This window comes from Schistocerca piceifrons, chromosome 2 (genome assembly GCF_021461385.2).
Source record: "Schistocerca piceifrons isolate TAMUIC-IGC-003096 chromosome 2, iqSchPice1.1, whole genome shotgun sequence".
NCBI lineage: Eukaryota > Metazoa > Arthropoda > Insecta > Orthoptera > Acrididae > Schistocerca > Schistocerca piceifrons.
The window spans coordinates 925,255,931-925,276,154 of NC_060139.1; the positions used below are offsets into that span (position 1 = coordinate 925,255,931).

General features: G+C 42.7%; 1 protein-coding gene across 1 annotated transcript in view; it reads left to right on the forward strand.

The window, feature by feature from the left end:
- LOC124775994 (dehydrogenase/reductase SDR family member 11-like) overlaps window positions 1-17,348 on the forward strand; it is a 38,091-nt gene extending 20,743 nt beyond the window's left edge. Inside the window, exons 5-6 of the mRNA XM_047250836.1 lie at window positions 3,202-3,348; window positions 17,307-17,348. Coding sequence (XP_047106792.1) covers window positions 3,202-3,348; window positions 17,307-17,348 — 189 coding nt within the window. The remainder of the gene's footprint in view (window positions 1-3,201; window positions 3,349-17,306) is intronic.
- The last annotated feature ends 2,876 nt before the right edge of the window (window positions 17,349-20,224 follow it).

The following is a 20,224-nucleotide window of genomic DNA, read 5'->3' on the forward strand; positions in this document are numbered from 1 at the left end:
AAAGGACGACTTAGCCTTCGAGAAGAACACGTGGAGCCGCGGTAACAGCAGAGCACTGATCATTATACACAGGCTTGGTGCACGGATGACAACAAGAGTGCAGAGCAGGCACGCTGCGTACCACTGTGGGGAGACCGAGCGAGGTGGCGCAGTGGTTAGCACACTGGACTCGCATTCGGGAGGACGACGGTTCAATCCCGTCTCCGGCCATCCTGATTTAGGTTTTCCGTGATTTCCCTAAATCGTTTCAGGCAAATGCCGGGATGGTTCCTTTGAAAGGGCGCGGCCGATTTCCTTCCCAATCCTTCCCTAACCCGAGCTTGCGCTCCGTCTCTAATGACCTCGTGTCGACGGGACGTTAAACACTAACCACCACCACCACCACTGTGGGGTTCCGAGAAAGCAGTACAACTCGCTTTAGAATAGACAAGAAATCATTTCTGTTGCCGTAGAAAACGGTAAAAATATAAAAGCCTATGCTCAGTTGTCTATATGGAGTTACTTATAAATAAAGTACAAAAATCCAAACTATAAGAAAACAAGAGTGTGACGTAAACTGCTAGTATTTATACTTTAGCGGAAGATAAAGTGGGAGCAAGGAGGGGTGATGGTTTGCAAGGGAACGGAAAAGGAAGAAAAAAGCAGGAGAAGGGTAAAAATGGCTCTGAGCACTATGGGACTTAACATCTGAGGTCATCAGCTCCCTTGACTAAGAATTACTTATACCTAACTAACCTTAGGACATCACACACATCCATGCCCGAGGTAGGATTCGAACCTGCGACCGTAGCAGCCGCGTGGTTACAGATTGTAGCGCCTAGAATCGCTCGGCCACAACGGCCGGCGGGGAGAAAGGAGGAGAGGGGAGGGGGAGTTATTGGAAAGAGGAGATGCGTGGATGTGAAGACTGAATATGGTAATTATAAGAAACCATAAGCAGAATTATACAGCGACCCCATAATTACAGTTAGTCGAAAAACCCTAAATAATCAAAATTCGATAAAAGACTGCGATGTTTGAGATCTGTTTGATTTTTCAGTAATAGTGAAAGTGTGTGCTTACTAACTCTTATAATCTGTACCTGATCTAAAATATTCAGCACGGTTCCTACAGTAAAACAGCTACTGCAGCAGATTGAACTCTTAATCAGTTTTATCAACTATTTATCAAGTCGGTATATTTTAATTTGTTTGAGTATAATTATTTTACCTGTGGATGCCCTGCTTAGAAGATTGTTCAATACAAACACTTTATCGGCTACAATTACTACCAGGCCGCACCTGGGTCCTACAAAGAAGGTCATACACTTCGCCTCTCCTTCCGTATCTAATCTAGTTCCTACTATATGTCAACTCGATCATTTCCCGTATCTTCCCTTCTTGGATCACCTTCATACCCAATAAATTGATTCCAAAATTCAGTCGCAGCACTAAAAAACTACCACTCACTAACCACCAACCTGAGCACACTGGTGCGCCACTACATCAATACGTCACCTTTCTTGCACCTTCATGGGCAAGGAATTTCAAGCGATTCCCACTAACCGACAACGGAATCCTCATCGACATGTAGCCTTCCTACCAGTCCTAGTGAACGGCGGCCATCTCTTCCCGTCCTTCCGTTTCCTATCTCTTTCACCCTCCGTCTTCACTAAGTTAGTTGCTTCCCACGATTCCACAGGGTCCAATTGTGAGACCGATCATGATCATCGTCATTCTCATGCATCGCCAACATCACGTTACATCGTGGCAGCATATACATGATTTCTCTTACATTTTAACTCTTGTAAAGGAGCAATAGAAAGTTATTTCTATTCACAAACAGACTTATTTCATCTCTCTTATGTAATAAGAAGTTTTGTTAAACATGGAAGACTTTTGTCCGAAAATCGGTTTCATCTGTTGATAGCCAGCCCCTTCGAGGTGAATTAAAATAACAATAAAGGGGAACATATTAAGAATTGCTGTACATAAATAGCTGAATCCAGAGTGCTACGTCATCATTATGTTTTATTAATCCAATGGCATGTCCGCGGCTCGTGGTCTTGCGGTAGCGTCCTCGCTTCCCACGCACGGGGTCCCGGCTTCGATTCCCGGTGGGGTCAGGGATTTTTCTCTGCCTCGAGATGACTGGGTGTTGTGTGTCTTTCATCATCATTCATCCTCCTTCACTCGCAAGTCGCCATCGTGGCGTTAAAGAACTTGTGGAGCGGCGGCCAAACCGCCCCGCGAGGGGTCTCCCGGCCACCAATGCCATACGCTCATTGTTATTATCCAATCACATCGTATTTAAACCCCCTACTGGTGAAATCAGACTTAATACATACCAACTGTTAGGATTGCTTTAAATATCAGCTAGTATGATTGTTTGGTATAGTAGATCTCAAAATAGTCTTTTAATGTAGAGCAACACCACACTTTTTACACTGCCATACACTTTCACTGCCGGCCTTTGTGGCCGAGCGGTTCTAGGCGCTTAAGTCCGGAACCGCACTGCTGTTACGATAGCAGGTTCGAATCCTGCCTCGGGCATGGATGTGTGTGATGTCCTTAGGTTAGTTAGGTTTAAGTAGTTCTAAGTCTAGGTGACTGATGACCTCAGATGCTGAGTCCCATAGTACTTAGAACTATTTGAACACTTTCACTTCAATTTCCTCTGCGACTACAGCTCGTCATCTGAATGCGACTCGGTTAGGGCATACCAGTATGATTTATCTGTCTGTTCTATGAAACGAAAATATATGTTTGTACACGTTACTTCTTGGAGTTCAAATGGTTCAAATGGCTCTGAGCACTATGGGACTTAATATCGGAGGTCATCAGTCCCCTAGACTTAGAACTACTTAAACCTAACTAACCTAAGGACATCACACACATCCATGCCCGAGGCATGATTCGAACCTGCGACAGCAGCGGTCGCGCGTTTCCGGACTGAAGCGCCTAGAACCGCTCGGCCACATCGGCCGGCTTGTTGGAGTTCTGTTGTAAACTATATGAGATATGATTCAGATGCACTCTTTATGTATCATTCTGCAAAATGATAACAAGCGATCCTTGCCCTTACGACACATCTTGCACTTCGCACACAATCATTAATTTCATGTTAAGAAAAGTGATGCTTCATTTAAAACATTAATGTCTCTCTCGTCTTTGTTCATGCAATGCTTTTCTTGAATGGTGTGTTACTATTTACCGTTCACAGCAAATATCTCCGGGTTACGTGAGGACAGAGATCCACGACTTCCTTCCAAAGTATACCCCTGAAGTTCGAGAGAAGACACCGTGGATGGAATCCGAGGACATAGCAGAAGCTGTGGTCTACATGTTGTCGCAGCATCCCCGTGTCCAGGTGAGCTGGTTTCTTCACTTCGATGGATTTCTCGAGGTCGTGTATCTCAGCTATAGACGCAATGGTTGCTCGCAATAAAACGTGCGTACTCTGCCGTGTACAAATGACGATTAGTTTCGGCGGTCAAACAGACGGAACAAAGGGAGTAAAGTGATTCTACATTCAGAGCATAAGAATTCAGACAAAGGAAAGTAAACATAATAGTGATAGTTAAATTAAATAGATAATCCACATTCAAATATCTATCACACTAGAAGCACACTATCAAATTTTTGAGAGACATCACCATTTTCTCTGGTGTTATACACCACAAACGGCTTTAAAGGCGTGTCGTGGATACATCCGTGATTCTTGGTGCCCCACCTCATAGGGAATGCCACCGTGTAGTGAATTTCACTTTCATTCACATATTCTTAGTGCTACTATTACATTAGGAAAAGAAAGGAATCGTTTGTTACACTTTAGACGACACTCCTGGATTTATTTGCCTTCTGCACTTTCCATGTAACGTAGACTACTACAAAGTACAAAATACTCCCAGTGCGAAATTCGTTACATATCTGTTATTTAACTTTCATTTTATGTCTTATGTAACTACGTTGTAAAGATCACGGCACACTTTTAAAAACTTTCACCTACTGGCAATACGCCTCTCACTTTTTATTTACATAAGCACAACAATAGATATTAATTCCATCACAGCTCCAATGCAGTTTTAGTTCGGCTGTGACAAGCGATGATGGCCGATCTCAGCTTGTCGGTGATTGCTTTAAAGTGGTGGAACGAGCTCGAAACAAGTAGTAGTAACATAGTGTAACTGCGGAATGTATGTTTCCAGAACAAATAGCTTCAGTACATGGATACGTAAATGAATTCCGTGATTATCTGTCCTGAAGAACAAAATGAATGGGCTTAATACATTCGCACACACTGCGTACGGAAAAAGCTCTGCAGGAACCGACTCAACTCATCAGTAAGTAGGGGTATATAACAGCGAAATAGTTGATCTTCAACTAAATTAATATCTTTTGGAAAAATATTTATTCGCACTTTCAGGCATGCATGGCGCCAGAAACAGATTTTGCGGGCGAGTACGTCTTACGCTGTACTTTTAAAAGCAGTGAAAGAACCTATAGCACGAGAAGAAACCCAACAGGACGAAACAAATCCAGGAAAACGAGTAGCTCTCTACACCTACACGGACGAGTCAAAACATGAAGAGCACCGGTTTTATAACGTGTTGATACATCTTAAGAAAGCAATACAACAGTGATTCTCCGTGGCATGGACTCGACAAGTCCAACTTGGGACGTTTCCGGAGGTATGTGGCAAGAGATGTCTTCGCACAGGTCACACAGTTCCTGTAAATTATGGGCCGGTAGGTTGTGGGCGCGGAGCTGGCTACCGATAACGTCCCAGACGTGTTCCACCGGGTGCAGAAGAAACCAAGACATCAGCGTTGATTATCGTGCTCTTCAAACCAGTGTTGTAAGATTCTGGACTTGTGACGTGGACAGTTATCCAATTGTCGTTGGGGAAGACATCAAACGTGAAGGGATGCAGGTGATCTCCAATAATGTTCGTGTAGTCGACAGTTGTTACGGTGCCTTCGACTGCTACCACAGGTCCCATGGATGGTCAGGTGAATGTCGCCATAAAGTAACAATGCGCCCACCGGCCTGTGTCTGTGGCACGGTACACGTTTCGAGTAGCTGTTCGCCTCCATGACGGCAAATCCCGACACGAATATCAGGCTGCTCTAACAAGACCAGGTGACACGTTTTCATTGATCCACGGCCGAACCGCAATAATCCTGTGTCCACTACAATATTGTAATTGACGATATTTTGTGATGAGCTGTGGATGTCTTAACACCTCGTCGCTTCTTCGTGGTTTCACTGTCCTCAGACCACTTCCCGTAGATGCTCACGACAGTAGGAGGCGAACAGCCGACCAGCTTCTCCGAGATGCTCGTTCCCAGTCGTTGGCCCATAACCTTCTGCCCTTTGAGAAAGTGGTTTATGTCAGTATGTTGCCCCAGTTGCGGCCTGTATCGACCGTTGCCAGAATAATGTCCATTTGTCTCTGACCCTATTGTATACTTTCTTTATAGCCTCTCGTTTCCGCAACGCTCGTGGTGGGCAGTGATGATAAAAAAATGGAAAAGAGCGTTTGGCGTCATTGGCCGGGAGGCCGCTTAAGGGGCAGGTCCGGCCGCCTTTGTGCAGGTCTTATTACATTCGACGCCACCTTGGGCGACCTGCGCGCTGGATGTGGATGAAATGATGATGGTGACAACACAACACCCAATCCCTGAGCGGAAAACTCCCCGACCCGGCCGGGAATCGAATCCGGGCCCGTAAGACGGCTATCCGTCATGCTGACCACTCAGCTATCGGGGCGGACGTGGGCAGTGATCATGTATTGTTGATATTGAAAATTTGTTTCCGAGCGGGGTTTCTTTTTCTCCTTTTAGCATTATCATTAGCTCCCCGGACAGATCGAGAATTCCCTACGTCACCGCTTTGTCTACATCCTATACTCGCACCGAACTGTGGATCTCTTGATGACTGAACGACATCGCACAGTACTTTGAATCAACACAGGCACTGCAATATAGTATAGTGATCATAATGTTTTGGCTTATCAGAGTATGTTATTTCGCTGACAGTTACGCGATTTTACCTTGGTTGCCACATCCAGAACCACTGCACGGCATTGTAATTAGTACGATCTAGAACAATGGTAGATTTTCGTTTCTTAAACAATACCAAAGTATGAAACAGCTTAATCACCACACGAAAGTTTTCTTCTCCAGTGAATAGCAAATGAGTCATTCCTCCAAGATAGTTCAGACATTTTCTCCTGCTAACTTCTGGATAATATTAACAAAATTTCTAAGATCAGCACTCCTCGAAATTAAAGAGTTGTCGCTGCTGTAGGGACGGCAGTGTTATCGGTCACGGCCGTTATTAATTGTATTTGCTCATAACAGTGACTTCTACTGTTGTATATTTCTGGTGGCAGTTCACTATGAAGTGGTTCAGTGCATAATCGGTCCTTTCATCAGGGTACCATTCTCGTATTAACCATCTTCAGTATTTTTCAAATCTACAACTACATCTACACCTACATGGTTATTCTGCAATACACACTTAAGTGCTTGGCAGAGGGTTCATCGAACCATTTTCATACTACTTCTCTGCCATTCCACTCTTGAATGGCGCGTGGGAAAAAAGAACACCTAAATCTTTCCGTTCGAGCTCTAATTTCTCTTATTTTATTATGATGATCATTTCTACCTACGTAGGTGGGTGTCAACAAAATATTTTCGCATTCGGAAGAGAAAGTTGGTGATTGAAATTTCGTAAACAGATCTCGCCGCAAAGAAAACAGCCTTTGTTTCAGTGACTGCCACCCCAACTCGCGTATCATATCAGTTACACTTTCACCCCTATTGCGCGATAACACGAAACGAGCTGCCGCCCTTCTTTGCACTTTCTCGATGTCCTCCGTCAGGCCTACCTGATAGGGCTCCCACACCACACAGAAATATTCCAGCAGAGGATGGACAAGTGTAATATAGCCTGTCTCTGTAGTGGGTTTGTCGCATCTTCTTAGTGTTCTGCCAAGAAAGCACAGTCTTTGTTTCGCCTTCCCCACAATATTATCTATGTGGTCTTTCCAATTTAAGTTGCTTGCAATTGTAATTCCTAGGTATTTAGTCTAATTGACAGCCCTTAGATTTGTACGATTTATCGTATACCCAAAATTTATCGGATTCCTTTGAGTACCCATGTGGATGACCTCGCACTTTTCTTTGTTTAGTGCCAATCGCCACTTTTGGTACCATACAGAAATTCTCTCTAGATCATTTTCTAATTGGAATTGATCATCTGATGATTTTACTAGACGGTAAATTACAGCGTCATCTGCAAACAATCTAATGGGGCTGCTCAGATTATCACCTAGATCACTTATGTAAATCAGGAACAGCAGAGGGCCTATGACACTACCTTGCGGAACGTCAGATATCACTTCTGTTCTACTCGATGATTTACCGTCAATCACTACGAACTGTGACCTCTCTGAGATGAAATCACAAATCCAGTCACACAACTGAGACGATACTCCATATGCATGCAATTTGATTAATAGTCACTTGTGAGGTACGGTATCAAAAGCTTTCTGGAAATCTAGAAATATGGAATCGATCTGAGATCTCTTGTAGACAGCACTCATCACTTCATGGGTATAAAGAGCTAACTGCGTTGCACAAGAACGGTATTTTCTGAATCCGTGTTGGTTATGTATCAATAAGTCATTTTCTTCAAGGTGATTTATAATCTTCTATTCTAGTATATGCTCCAAAATCCCAGTGCAAATTGAGGTCAGTGATATGGGTCTGCAATTCAATGGGTTACTCCTATTTCCTTTCTTGAATACTGGCGTGACCTGTGCAACTTTCCAGTCTTTAGGAACAGACCTTTCGTCAAGTGAGCTGTTGTATATGATTGCTAAGATAGGCTCTATTGTGTCTGCGTTCTCTGAAAGTAACCTGTTTGTATACCGTCTGGACCGGAAAACTTGCCTTTCTTAAGTGATTTGAGTTGTTTCGCAACACCTAAGATACCTACTTTTATGTCACTCATGCTAACAGCTGTTCTGGTATCGAATTCTGGAATATTTACTGATGAGTGATAAGATTCTTTGTCTTCTATGTAAAAGAACGTAGCACTTTATGTAATTTACAAGGTGTGCGCAAATGAAAAGGTGACTACAGTTACGAGTAAAGAAATTTTAATAACAGTATTATAACTACAGATCATGTGGAACAGTACAACTATACATAACTGTCATTGGAATTGATATATCGATCCCAGCGCGAAGGAAGGGACTCGATGGCTTCAATGTAGAGACTCTTGTATTGCTGGCGGATACAGTTGTCCACTGTGTCCGGCACTTCCTCGTCACAGGTGTGCATCTGATCATGCCAAAGATATGCAAGTCATATAGGGAGATCAGGCTGTAAGGAGGATGTTCCATGACCTCCCATCGAAATTTCTGAAGGAGCCAGAGGGTCTTCTACACAACACATGCTGCCTCATAACGCTGACACCCTCGGAATACTGTGCACCGCACGAGTCACTGCTATCCGTATACCTGTTCCATCTTGCAATAAATTTGTGAAGCATGCTTTCCTTTTGTGCAAAGAAATTGGATAATCATTCTTTGTGCTGACTGGGTGCCATCCATCACTCAACGAAGTGCGGAAATAACTCTCCAGAAATGAAGAAATTGCTGCGAAGCCGTTAAATCCGCTTGTGCCACTAGCAATACCACCAAACAATCTCTCTGCAAACACATTCACCCAATGGGATATCATACAACGCCGCTACAATGAAGTTTTCCTTTTCGGTTGGGCATACCTTGTACGGGATGTTAGGGGTATAAGTGAAGATATTTTTATTGCTGATTGGGGACAGTGCACTGAACGACAAAACACCAGTGTTTGCTAGATTTACAGGCTAATAATTATGGATATTAGCAATAGTATTTTTCTTAGGCTGATTAGTACCTGCAAGTACTTGTGGCAAGAACAAGCCATTAATGCTTATTTTCCCCTGGGCAGCAGGGTAGGTGTTGAAGCGTGGATGCATGGACGCTAAATGGTTAGTCTATACCGATAGGTCGAGTCCATTTAGTGATGCACTTACGACCGTGCAGAAAACATCCGGTAGTAAGTTACGTGACGCATTTGCGGCAAGACTGTTACACACAGAGAAAAAAACAAGACACCGAAGTGGGTACATATTGAAGTATCAACACTCACAATATCTGCACTTACACCCCTAAAGCCCTGCATGTCATACTGATCTCTCAACAGGCACTGCTCATGCACCGAGTGTTACACCTGACACATTAAATGGGTGCGCATAGTTGACACGATGCCTTTAAAGGAACAATTATGCACTGATGTTCTTCATAGTGAGCTGTCACTTGAGAATGGCATAATAGGATGAAGTTACGCTCGCGTTGTCACTTTAAAAATATTGCGGGATTGTGAAGTCAAGTGAAGAGAGAAAAAAATACTATCGTCATTTTCAAAATTGCCCGTCTGATCGTCCTTAGCATCTGATACTGTGCCTAATTCGATTTCGTAATTCTACGACTCGTCACTCAGAAACAACCGCTTATTATACACAGTCGTCTTAAACTTAGTTTACACAGGAGCGAACACAAGTGAACGAGCATCAGCGAACGAGTATTCTCTCTGGTGTAAACGGTAGGTGAGCGCGAGAGAACAGCGTTCGATCGTATTCGGTTCGCATTTGCCAGTGTTCGATCGTATTCCACTGTTTAATGGTCATTTACTCGGGATCATGATATCTGCTTCGGCGCTGGCAGTATAGAAAGCTTTCGTGTGCTGCATTGATCACTTACGTTGTTGACATGAGTTGCATGAGGGATGGTTTAGTCTGAATAGAATGCAATGTTGATATTAAAAAAATATAGATGTCGTAGGTGCTTCTTGTAGATCCACAGCACAAATGCCCAAGGAAAAGAATTAAACTCCACGAAAAAAAAAAAAAAAAATGCGGCCCACACCCAGAAATTATCCAAATGGAATAGAAATCGATAGACGTGATGCAGATGTACAGACAAACGACTACAATTTTAGAAAACTTGGATCATTTGTTCAAGAGAGAGCACTTCACAATGTGAGCAAGTCGATAACGCGTTATCTCACCTCTGGCCCTTTTACAAATAAGGCATTGATTTGATACAGTTTTTGGATGTCCTCCTGACGAATACCGTGCCCAATTGTGTCGAATTGGAGAGTTAGGTCGTCAAAATCCCGAATTGATTGGAAGGCCGTGCCAGTAATGTTCCAAACTTTCTTAATTGAGAAGAGATCGGGCGATCTTGCTAATCAAGGTAGGGTTTGGCATGCACGAAAACAAGCTGTAGAAACTCTCTCTGTGTGCGAGCGACCATTATCTTGCTGAAATATACGCACAGGATGACTTGCCTTGAAGGGCAACAAAATGGGGCGTAGACCATCGTCGAGACGACCGCAGCAGTCTGGTCCCTTTAATCTCACAAACCAACCAACCATCCAGCCATCGTCGACATACCGCTGTGCTGCAAGGTTGCCGCGGATGGCAACCAAAGCCGCCCTGCTATGAAAATAAATGGCACCTTAGACCATCACTGCTGGTTGTCGGATCGTACGACGGGCGACAGTCAAGTTGGTATGCCACTAATGTCCAGGGCGTATCCAGATATGTCTTAGCTGGTTATCGGAGCTAAATTCGAAGCGATATTCATCACTGAGGGCTGCTCTACTTCAGTGAAATTCCAGGTGGAAGACCTGTGTGGCTTTACATTTCAGCAAGAGGTGCCTAGCCGTACATGGCGAGAATTTCTACTGATTGTCTTCGTGCTTGCCAAGTCCTACCTTGGCCAGCAAGGTCACCGGATCTCTCCCATACTGAGAACATTTGGAGCATAATGGTTAGAGCCCCCCAACCATCTCCGGATTTTGACGATCTAACGCGCCAGCTGGACAGAATCTGGCGCGATATCCCTCAGAAAGACATCCAACAACCCTGTCAATCAGTACCAAACCGAATAACTGTCACCATCTGTTGATGTGAGGAAGACGATAAATTCATTAGATACCGACATCAGGCGGGAACGAAGTGAATAAGCACGAACTTTGTGTTTATTTTCGTTAAGAAAGAAAGGAACAATAAATTTCATTGAAAGTAAACAAGTACGAGTATGGTTCAAATGGCTCTGAGCACTATGGGACTTAACATCTATGGTCATCAGTCCCCTAGAACTTAGAACTACTTAAACCTAACTAACCTAAGGACGTCACACAACACCCAGTCATCACGAGGCAGAGAAAATCCCTGACCCCGCTGGGAATCGAACCCGGGAGTACGAGTATGTACGAGGGTCAGTCAAAAAGTAATGCCTCCTTTTTTTATTTGTCATTAATTTCAAATAGAACAACTTAGATTGAAAACCGCAATACTGATGATTAGTTTATGAATTTTGAGTATAATCTCCGTCCATTTCCATCAAATGGTTCAAATGGCTCTGAGCACTATGGGACTTAACATCTGTCATCAGTCCCCTAGAACTTAGAACTACTTAAACCTAACTAACCTAAGGACATCACACACATCCATGCCCGAGGCAGGATTCGAACCTGCGACCGTAGCGGTCGCTCGGCTCAAGACTGTAGCGCCTAGAACCGCACGGCCACTCCGGCCGGCATAGTTTTTGTCCATCTTTTAACAAAGGTATGTATTCCAGTGTGGTAAAACTCACGGTCCTGCTCCAAAAACCATTGACGCACGGACATTTTCAGACCTTACTCATCTTCAACGTGAATCCCACGATGAGTTTCTTTTAGCAGCCCGAAGTCACGGTAGTTTGATAGAGCCAGGTCAAAGTTGTATGCGAAATGAGGCGAGACTTCCCATCCAATTTACACAATCTCTTCAGTAGCGTTACGACTGGTGTGTGGTTTTGCATTGTAATGCAAAAGAAGAATATCCGGCATAGCTATTTTTGGCCGAACTCGCTGAAGACGTTCTTTAGGCTGTTTCAAGGCCACAACGATTGGACAGAATTTATTGTGATTCACTGCTCCAAAAAATCAACCATAATCACATCATCCCATAACTTTGCCTACCGATCGCTCACTTCTGAACTTTTCTTCTTGGGTGAGTTTCTGTGATGCCATTCCACTGACTGCCTCGTTGATTCTGGTTCACGATAACGAACACGTTTCGTCTACGCTCAATAATTTTTCTTCAAACTCCTTTCCTTCCAAACGAAAGAGCTGCAAGAGCTGGGAGGCAATTGTTTTTCTTGTCTCTTTATTTTGGTCGATTAGCTTTCTCTGTGCCGAAGTTGCACAAACCTTTCAGTATCCCAGTTGTTGAATGATCATCACACTGCTTTTACAGAGAAATCATCTGCAGTCACGCGGCAGTCACCATGAATGATGTCATCGATTCGCTGCCGCTGCCTGCCGGTTCGTGTTTCGTCAGCCAATTTGGTGTTTGCCCTTCACCATAATTACAGTTACGAACGCATCGTCTAACAGTGCTGATCGAGTGTTGCTTCACCGTAAACATTTTTCTGTCTTTCATGAATGGGAATGGGTGTTTCACCTTCTGCATTTAAGAACTCTACCATAGAATGCTTTTTTAATACAAACATGGATATCGGCCGTTTTGCAAGCGACTGCAGTACTGGCATTTGTTGATGCAGAAAGGGGATTGGAGAAGAAGCTTTGTAGAACAGCACCAAATTCAAATTTTTCGCTTAACAAACTTTATTGAAGGAGAAAGAAAACAAACGAGGCATTACTTTCTGACTGACCGTCATACCTATAACGTTGATTAAAATTAAAAAATAAACATAATTCCTGATGGTTCTCTTTGCTCATATCCTTGGTATCCTTGACATGTTCCACATCCACGAAGATCTCCTCAGCATGGATCTATGGAACGAAAAACTAATCTAATCTAATCTGTAATTACATGACTCATGTATCATTGTTATGTCAGAGATTTTTTATGATAAATAAAAATGGTTTACTCAGGATCATGCTATCTGCCCTCTAACAAACTATACAGCAGATTTTATCAAGTGGCCTATGTGACAGGTCGTATATTTACTTTCAGTTTCAAATTCCGAGGTCGGCCGGAGTGGCCGAGCGGCTCTAGGAGTTATAGTCTGGAACCGCGCGGCCGCTACGGTCGCAGGTTCGAATCCTGCCTCGGCCATGGATGCGTGTGATGTCATTAGGTTAGTTAGGTTTAAGTAGTTCTAAGTTCTAGGGGACTGATGACCTCAGAAGTTAAGTCCCATAGTGCTCAGAGCCATATGAACCATTTTTTTTCAAATTCCGACACCTAAAATCATCTTTTTCTGCGCCTTTTTGCTTACTTCGTCAAAAAACTGTCAGACGCCATGCAAAATAATCCTGTCTGAACACCAAAGTTGTGCGTCGTGGCTATGTGTAGCGACGTATCCTGCGTGCCAAAATGCAATAACGCAGCGTTAATAGGCTACTCTAGTTATATCCTGTTCTCTTACCTCTAATGTAAACAGTTGTTCGCAGACACAAGCGAATGGTATTGAACATGGGCGAATTGTCTGTGAATGCTCGTTTGCTTGCCTTGGTTTCCATTCGCTCCGGAGGAAGATAGGCTTTACGTCTGAGAGCCAGCAGGACCATGCACTCTTCTTACAATAAATTATTTTTCACAACTAACTGTTAAACCAACTGCACAATATTGGGACCGCAATCAGAAAAAATAAAGGTATGGCTATCCAGTAGTACACACGTGGCCTCGTAGTTTGACCGCCACATCTCTCGTAGCTGTCTAGTTTAAGGGGGGGTAGGATGTCAAACGGGCCGACTTAGAGCAGGAGAGGCAGCACAGGACATTTTATTTTCTACTGTCTATACTTTTACAAATAAATTCATAAAACTTTGTCAGCATGACCAGGAAGGATTCAGGATTCACACTCATAGCAGTGGACGTGCAAAAACGTAACAAAATAAATTTTTTTAGATACGAAATTTCATCATTTTTTCACTTACTATTGGCAACATTTGTTGCTATAGGTACATTTTTCTTCACAAGTAGGAGAGGTTCTTTGATGAATTTTGCACAGCGTACAAACCATACTTACAGGTGTATGAAACTCTAGAATTTTCCAAATCTATTAAAAATGTCGTAAAAATTAAGATAATTAACTACAAAATTAGATTTTTTTATAAACATAAAGTTTAAAACGTAACAGCTCATTCATTTTTTCATAAATGAAATAGATTCTAGAGTTTCAGATACCTGTAAGTATGGTTTGTATTCAGTGCATAATTCATCGAACAGTCTCTCTTACTTACGAAGAAAAGTGTACCTATAGCAACAAATGCAGCCAATAGTAAGTGAAAAAATGATGAAATTTCACGTGTAAAAAAATTATTTTGTTATGTTTTTGAACTTCCGCGGCTACGAGTGTGAATCCTGAATCCTTCCTGGTCATGCTGACAAAGTTTTATAAATTTACTTGTAAAAGTATAGACAGTGGAAATTAAAATGTCCTGTGGTGCCTCTCCTGCTCCAAGTCGGCCCGTTTGACGTCCTACCCTCCTTAACATTTGACATTCAGAATGCTCTGTAGCACCAAAGATATTGACCAGAAAGATACTGACCAGACACCCTAAGGAATGAGACATCAGATGAAGTGTATTTCTTAATTTATGCGCAGTAGCTGCTGAAAACTTTTGCAGTGGCAAACCAGTATCCAGCACGAAATGTCGACAGTTATATATATATATATATATATATATATATATATATATATATATATATATATATATATATATATATATACAGGGTGTTACAAAAAGGTACGGCCAAACTTTCAGGAAACATTCCTCACACACAAATAAAGAAAATATGTTATGGGGACATGTGTCCGGAAACGTTTAATTTCCATGTTAGAGCTCATTTTAGTTTCGTCCACCTACGCTCAATGGAGCACGTTATCATGATTTCATACGGGATACTCTACCTGTGCTGGTAGAACATGTGCCTTTACAAGTACGTCACAACATGTTGTTCATGCACGATTTAGCTCCTGCACATTTCAATCGAAGTGTTCGTACGCTTCTCAACAACAGATTCGGTGACCGATGGATTGGTAGAGGCGGACCAATTCCATGGCCTCCACGCTCTCCTGACCTCAACCCTCTTGACTTTCATTTATGGGGGCATTTGAAAGCTCTTGTCTACGCAACCCCGGTACCAAATGTAGAGACTCTTCGTTCTCGTATTGTGGACGGCTGTGATACAATACGCCATTCTCCAGGACTGCATCAGCGCATCAGGGATTCCTTGCGACGGAGGGTGGATGCATGTATCCTCGCTAACGGAGGACATTTTGAACATTTCCTGTAGCAAAGTGTTGGAAGTCACGCTGGTACGTTCTGTTGCTGTGTGATTCCATTCCATGATTAATGTGATGTGATGAGAAGCAATAAATTGAGCTCTAACATGGAAAGTAAGCTTTTCCGGACACATGTCCACATAACATATTTTCTTTCTTTGTGTGTGAGGAATGTTTCCTGAAAGTTTGGCCGTACCTTTTTGTAACACCCTATATATATATATATATATATATATATATATATATATATATATATATATATATATATATATATATATATATATACAGGGTGTTTCAAAAATGACCGGTATATTTGAAACGGCAATAAAAACTAAACGAGCAGCGATAGAAATACACCGTTTGTTGCAATATGCTTGGGACAACAGTACATTTTCAGGCAGACAAACTTTCGAAATTACAGTAGTTACAATTTTCAACAACAGATGGCGCTGCGATCTGGGAAACTCTATAGTACGATATTTTCCACATATCCGCCATGCGTAGCAATAATATGGCGTAGTCTCTGAATGAAATTACCCGAAACCTTTGACAACGTGTCTGGCGGAATGGCTTCACATGCAGATGAAATGTACTGCTTCAGCTGTTCAATTGTTTCTGGATTCTGGCGGTACACCTGGTCTTTCAAGTGTCCCCACAGAAAGAAGTCACAGGGGTTCATGTCTGGCGAATAGGGAGGCCAATCCACGCCGCCTCCTGTATGTTTCGGATAGCCCAAAGCAATCACACGATCATCGAAATATTCATTCAGGAAATTAAAGACGTCGGCCGTGCGATGTGGCCGGGCACCATCTTGCATAAACCACGAGGTGGTCGCAGTGTCGTCTAAGGCAGTTTGTACCACCACAAATTCACGAAGAATGTCCAGATAGCGTGATGCAGTAATCGTTTCGGATCTGAAAAATGGGCCAATGATTCCTTTGGAAGAAATGGCGGCCCAGACCAGTACTTTTTGAGGATGCAGGGACGATGGGACTGCAACATGGGGCTTTTCGGTTCCCCATATGCGCCAGTTCTGTTTATTGACGAAGCCGTCCAGGTAAAATCAAGCTTCGTCAGTAAACCAAATGCTGCCCACATGCATATCGCCGTCATCAATCCTGTGCACTATATCGTTAGCGAATGTCTCTCGTGCAGCAATGGTAGCGGCGCTGAGGGGTTGCCGCGTTTGAATTTTGTATGGATAGAGGTGTAAACTCTGGCGCATGAGACGATACGTGGACGTTGGCGTCATTTGGACCGCAGCTGCAACACGGCGAACGGATACCCGAGGCCGCTGTTGGATCACCTGCTGCACTAGCTGCGCGTTGCCCTCTGTGGTTGCCGTACGCGGTCGCCCTACCTTTCCAGCACGTTCATCCGTCACGTTCCCAGTCCGTTGAAATTTTTCAAACAGATCCTTTATTGTATCGCTTTTCGTTCCTTTGGTTACATTAAACCTCCGTTGAAAACTTCATCTTGTTGCAATAACACTGTGTTCTAGGCGGTGGAATTCCAACACCAGAAAAATCCTCTGTTCTAAGGAATAAACCATGTTGTCTACAGCACACTTGCACGTTGTGAACAGCACACGCTTACAGCATAAAGACGACGTACAGAATGACGCACCCACAGACTGCGTTGTCTTCTATATCTTTCACATCACTTGCAGCGCCATCTGTTGTTGAAAATTGTAACTACTGTAATTTCGAAAGTTTGTCCGCCTGAAAATGTACTGTTGTCCCGAGCATATTGCAACAAACGGTGTATTTCTATCGCTGCTCGTTTAGTTTTTATTGCCGTTTCAAATATACCGGTCATTTTTGAAACACCCTGTATATATATATATATATATATATATATATATATATATATATATATATATATGTGTGTGTGTGTGTGTGTGTGTGTGTGTGTGTGTGTGTCCAGCTTAAAATTTTACTAATCAAATGCAACTTCTTATGTTACAGGTGCATGATATCATCATTCGTTCTGTGGGAAGTGATTTGTAATCTTTTTGTCATTACAATAAACTGCACACAGCACTGCAGTCGTCTTCACGAAAATAATTGATTTTTACTAACTCCTGTAAGCAACTGTTGCACTGTGTTTCTATCATCAAGTTGTTAATAAAAACAGTTGTGTAAAAACTTCATAGAGTTTTAATACGAGGGCATGCTGAAAAGTAATCCCTCTGAATTTCTTTGTCTGAAACCCTTTATAAATAAAACAAAATTTATTAACATTCTTTATCTTTATTCTTCGTGTCTACATATTTATTTCTCAACATAGTCAACCAGCGACGACAGAGCAGTTTCTTGGTACTGTCACTGTAGAATGTTTGACACTGTTGACGGTGCCACAGCCTCACGTCTGCTTTCTACGCTTAGTTATCATCAAACTTGTTTGTAAAGTTTCCGAAACAGATGAAAATCGACTGAGGCCAAGGCGGGACTGTATGGAGGGCGAGCGATAACAGTGTTGCACCGAAGATGTCCGATTTTGCAGATATCGCAGCAGATGTCCCCACTTTGAATCAGTATCTCCTCATTACTTATTCGATCATCCCACCTCATCTTCAACATTCTTCTGCAGCACCACGTTTCAAAAGCTTCTCTTCTGGTGTGACCACTTTGTTATGATGCATGGACCGGACGGAGTGGCCGAGCGGTTCTAGGCCTGCCTCGGGCATGGCTGTGTGTGATGTCCTTAGGTTAGTTAGGTTTAAGTAGTTCTAAGTTCTAGGGGACTGATGACCTCAGCACTTAAGTCCCATAGTGCTCAGAGCCATTTGAACCATTTTTTTGTTATCCACGTTTCACTTCTGTAAACGACTAAAATTTGAACAAATGCTCCCAGAAAGACTTCTTAACATGTAAATTCACAATGCCGAACTGATTGCTTCAGATAGGATACGGTTGATTTCTTTTTCCAACCGCCGCCAATACAAGCCCGTGCTTTGTCTCTAACGACTGTCTTCGTCACCAATTAGAAACTAAACACTAATCTATCTTCCTTTCTGAACAATTTCTAAATCGCGAACGTCTCCCTACTACCGTGTGTGCTACTTCCATCTGCCTGTACAATATCAGTTTATGAAACTGGACGGTGGATTCCATGTTTGGCCTATGGCGTAGATCATTCATTACTCTTGATGCGAAGTTCGGAAACCTGTAAAGTAACCGGAAGCATTGTTACATCAAGTCCTCATAGTGTACAGAATTCACATTTGTTGATTATTTTAGCGAGCGACTGTGAATGAAAAATGCTAGTCATGCTGAAACACTCTGGTTTTTCTGTGTCATTTATTGGAGAAACAGAAACCTTATTTTGAGAAAGTACAAGGACGTAGATCAAAGCGCATAATGTTTACTGCAATACAAATCTGTAAAAGCAGCACCAGAAGATAAGGAAAAAATTAACACTATTCCTGTTGCAATCGCACAGACAGACGAGCACATCAGCTATTCAGTTAGTTCTTGCTCACAGAAATTCCGTTCTTCAGCAGATGTATCCTGTCACATGTCAGCTGAAGATTTCCTCTTGGCACTCTTAACCGGCAGAATTTTGTCACACCAGGTAGGGAAAAGCGTAATGTTATTTAAAAAGCAGCAGATTTTTTTACAGCACCTCTCGCCTTCCTTGCAATGCTTTGACAAATACACCGTTGCTGGATATAATGAATGACTTTTTCTTCCCCTTACTCTTGTAGGGTTGGCCGGCCGGAGTGGCCGAGCGGTTCTAGGAGCTACAGTCTGGAGCCGCGCGACCGCTACGGTCGCAGGTTCGAATCCTGCCTCGGGCATGGATGTGTGTGATGTCATTAGGTTAGTTAGGTTTAAGTAATTCTAAGTTCTAGGGGACTGATGACCTGAGCAGTTAAGTTGGCTCTGGCTGGTTCGAATGGCTCTGAGCACTATGGGACTCAACTGCTGAGCTCATTAGTCCCCTAGAACTTAAAACTAGTTAAACCTAACTAACCTAAGGACATCACAAACATCCATGCCCGAGGCAGGATTCGAACCTGCGACCGTAGCGGTCTTGCGGTTCCAGACTGCAGCGCCTTTAACCGCACGGCCACTTCGGCCGGCTGAGCAGTTAAGTCCCATAGTGCTCAGAGCCATTTGAACCATTTTTTGTAGGGTTGTCAGATGAAATGTTTTGGCAGGTATAGTCTTTATTTTATTATTTTGCTTTGTTTTTGTTGTGGAGTGTGAATCGTGTAATTTTTCCATTGAGTGTTCATCCGTAAGGGAGGCCAGATACCTGAAATTGACAAACGATTTAGGTTTTAGTACAACTCAACTTGCCTATTTTGCAATCTGCTTGTAAACTATGTACACGTGTTTTACTTTCATAATCATGTGCCGAGTTAAGTGGCTAATCCCTTGTTAATGCATAGGATTCGCATTCAGAAGAAGTGAGCTGCGACACATCCTCATTTAATCCTATCCTACATAGTATATGTTTAGTATATGCTATTTATGTAATGTACCTGACAAGTCTGATACTGTTGTGTTGAATGGTCTAAGGACGAATAAATAAATAAAGGGGCATAGTTGAATGTTTGTGGCTCTGGAGACAGTTTTCCGAACAGACTGAAGTTAATGCGTGGGGCATAGCAGCATCTTCATGGCCAAGAAGTCATTAGCGGGAGACCATAGTGTGTGTGGCAGTAAAGAGAGAAACTATGTTTAATAATTTACCTAAAGCAAAATGGATGTTGATAACTAGGAATACTGGTGGGAAGATTTGGGATCAGGTCACCCTAATGAAAGGACTGGGGTCCCCACATAATTTCTTCAACGTTCATTATCTTCACTACATAAGTTGCCTTTATTAAAGTCAAACGAATTTTAAAAACAATCAACAGTAAAACTGAGTGAGC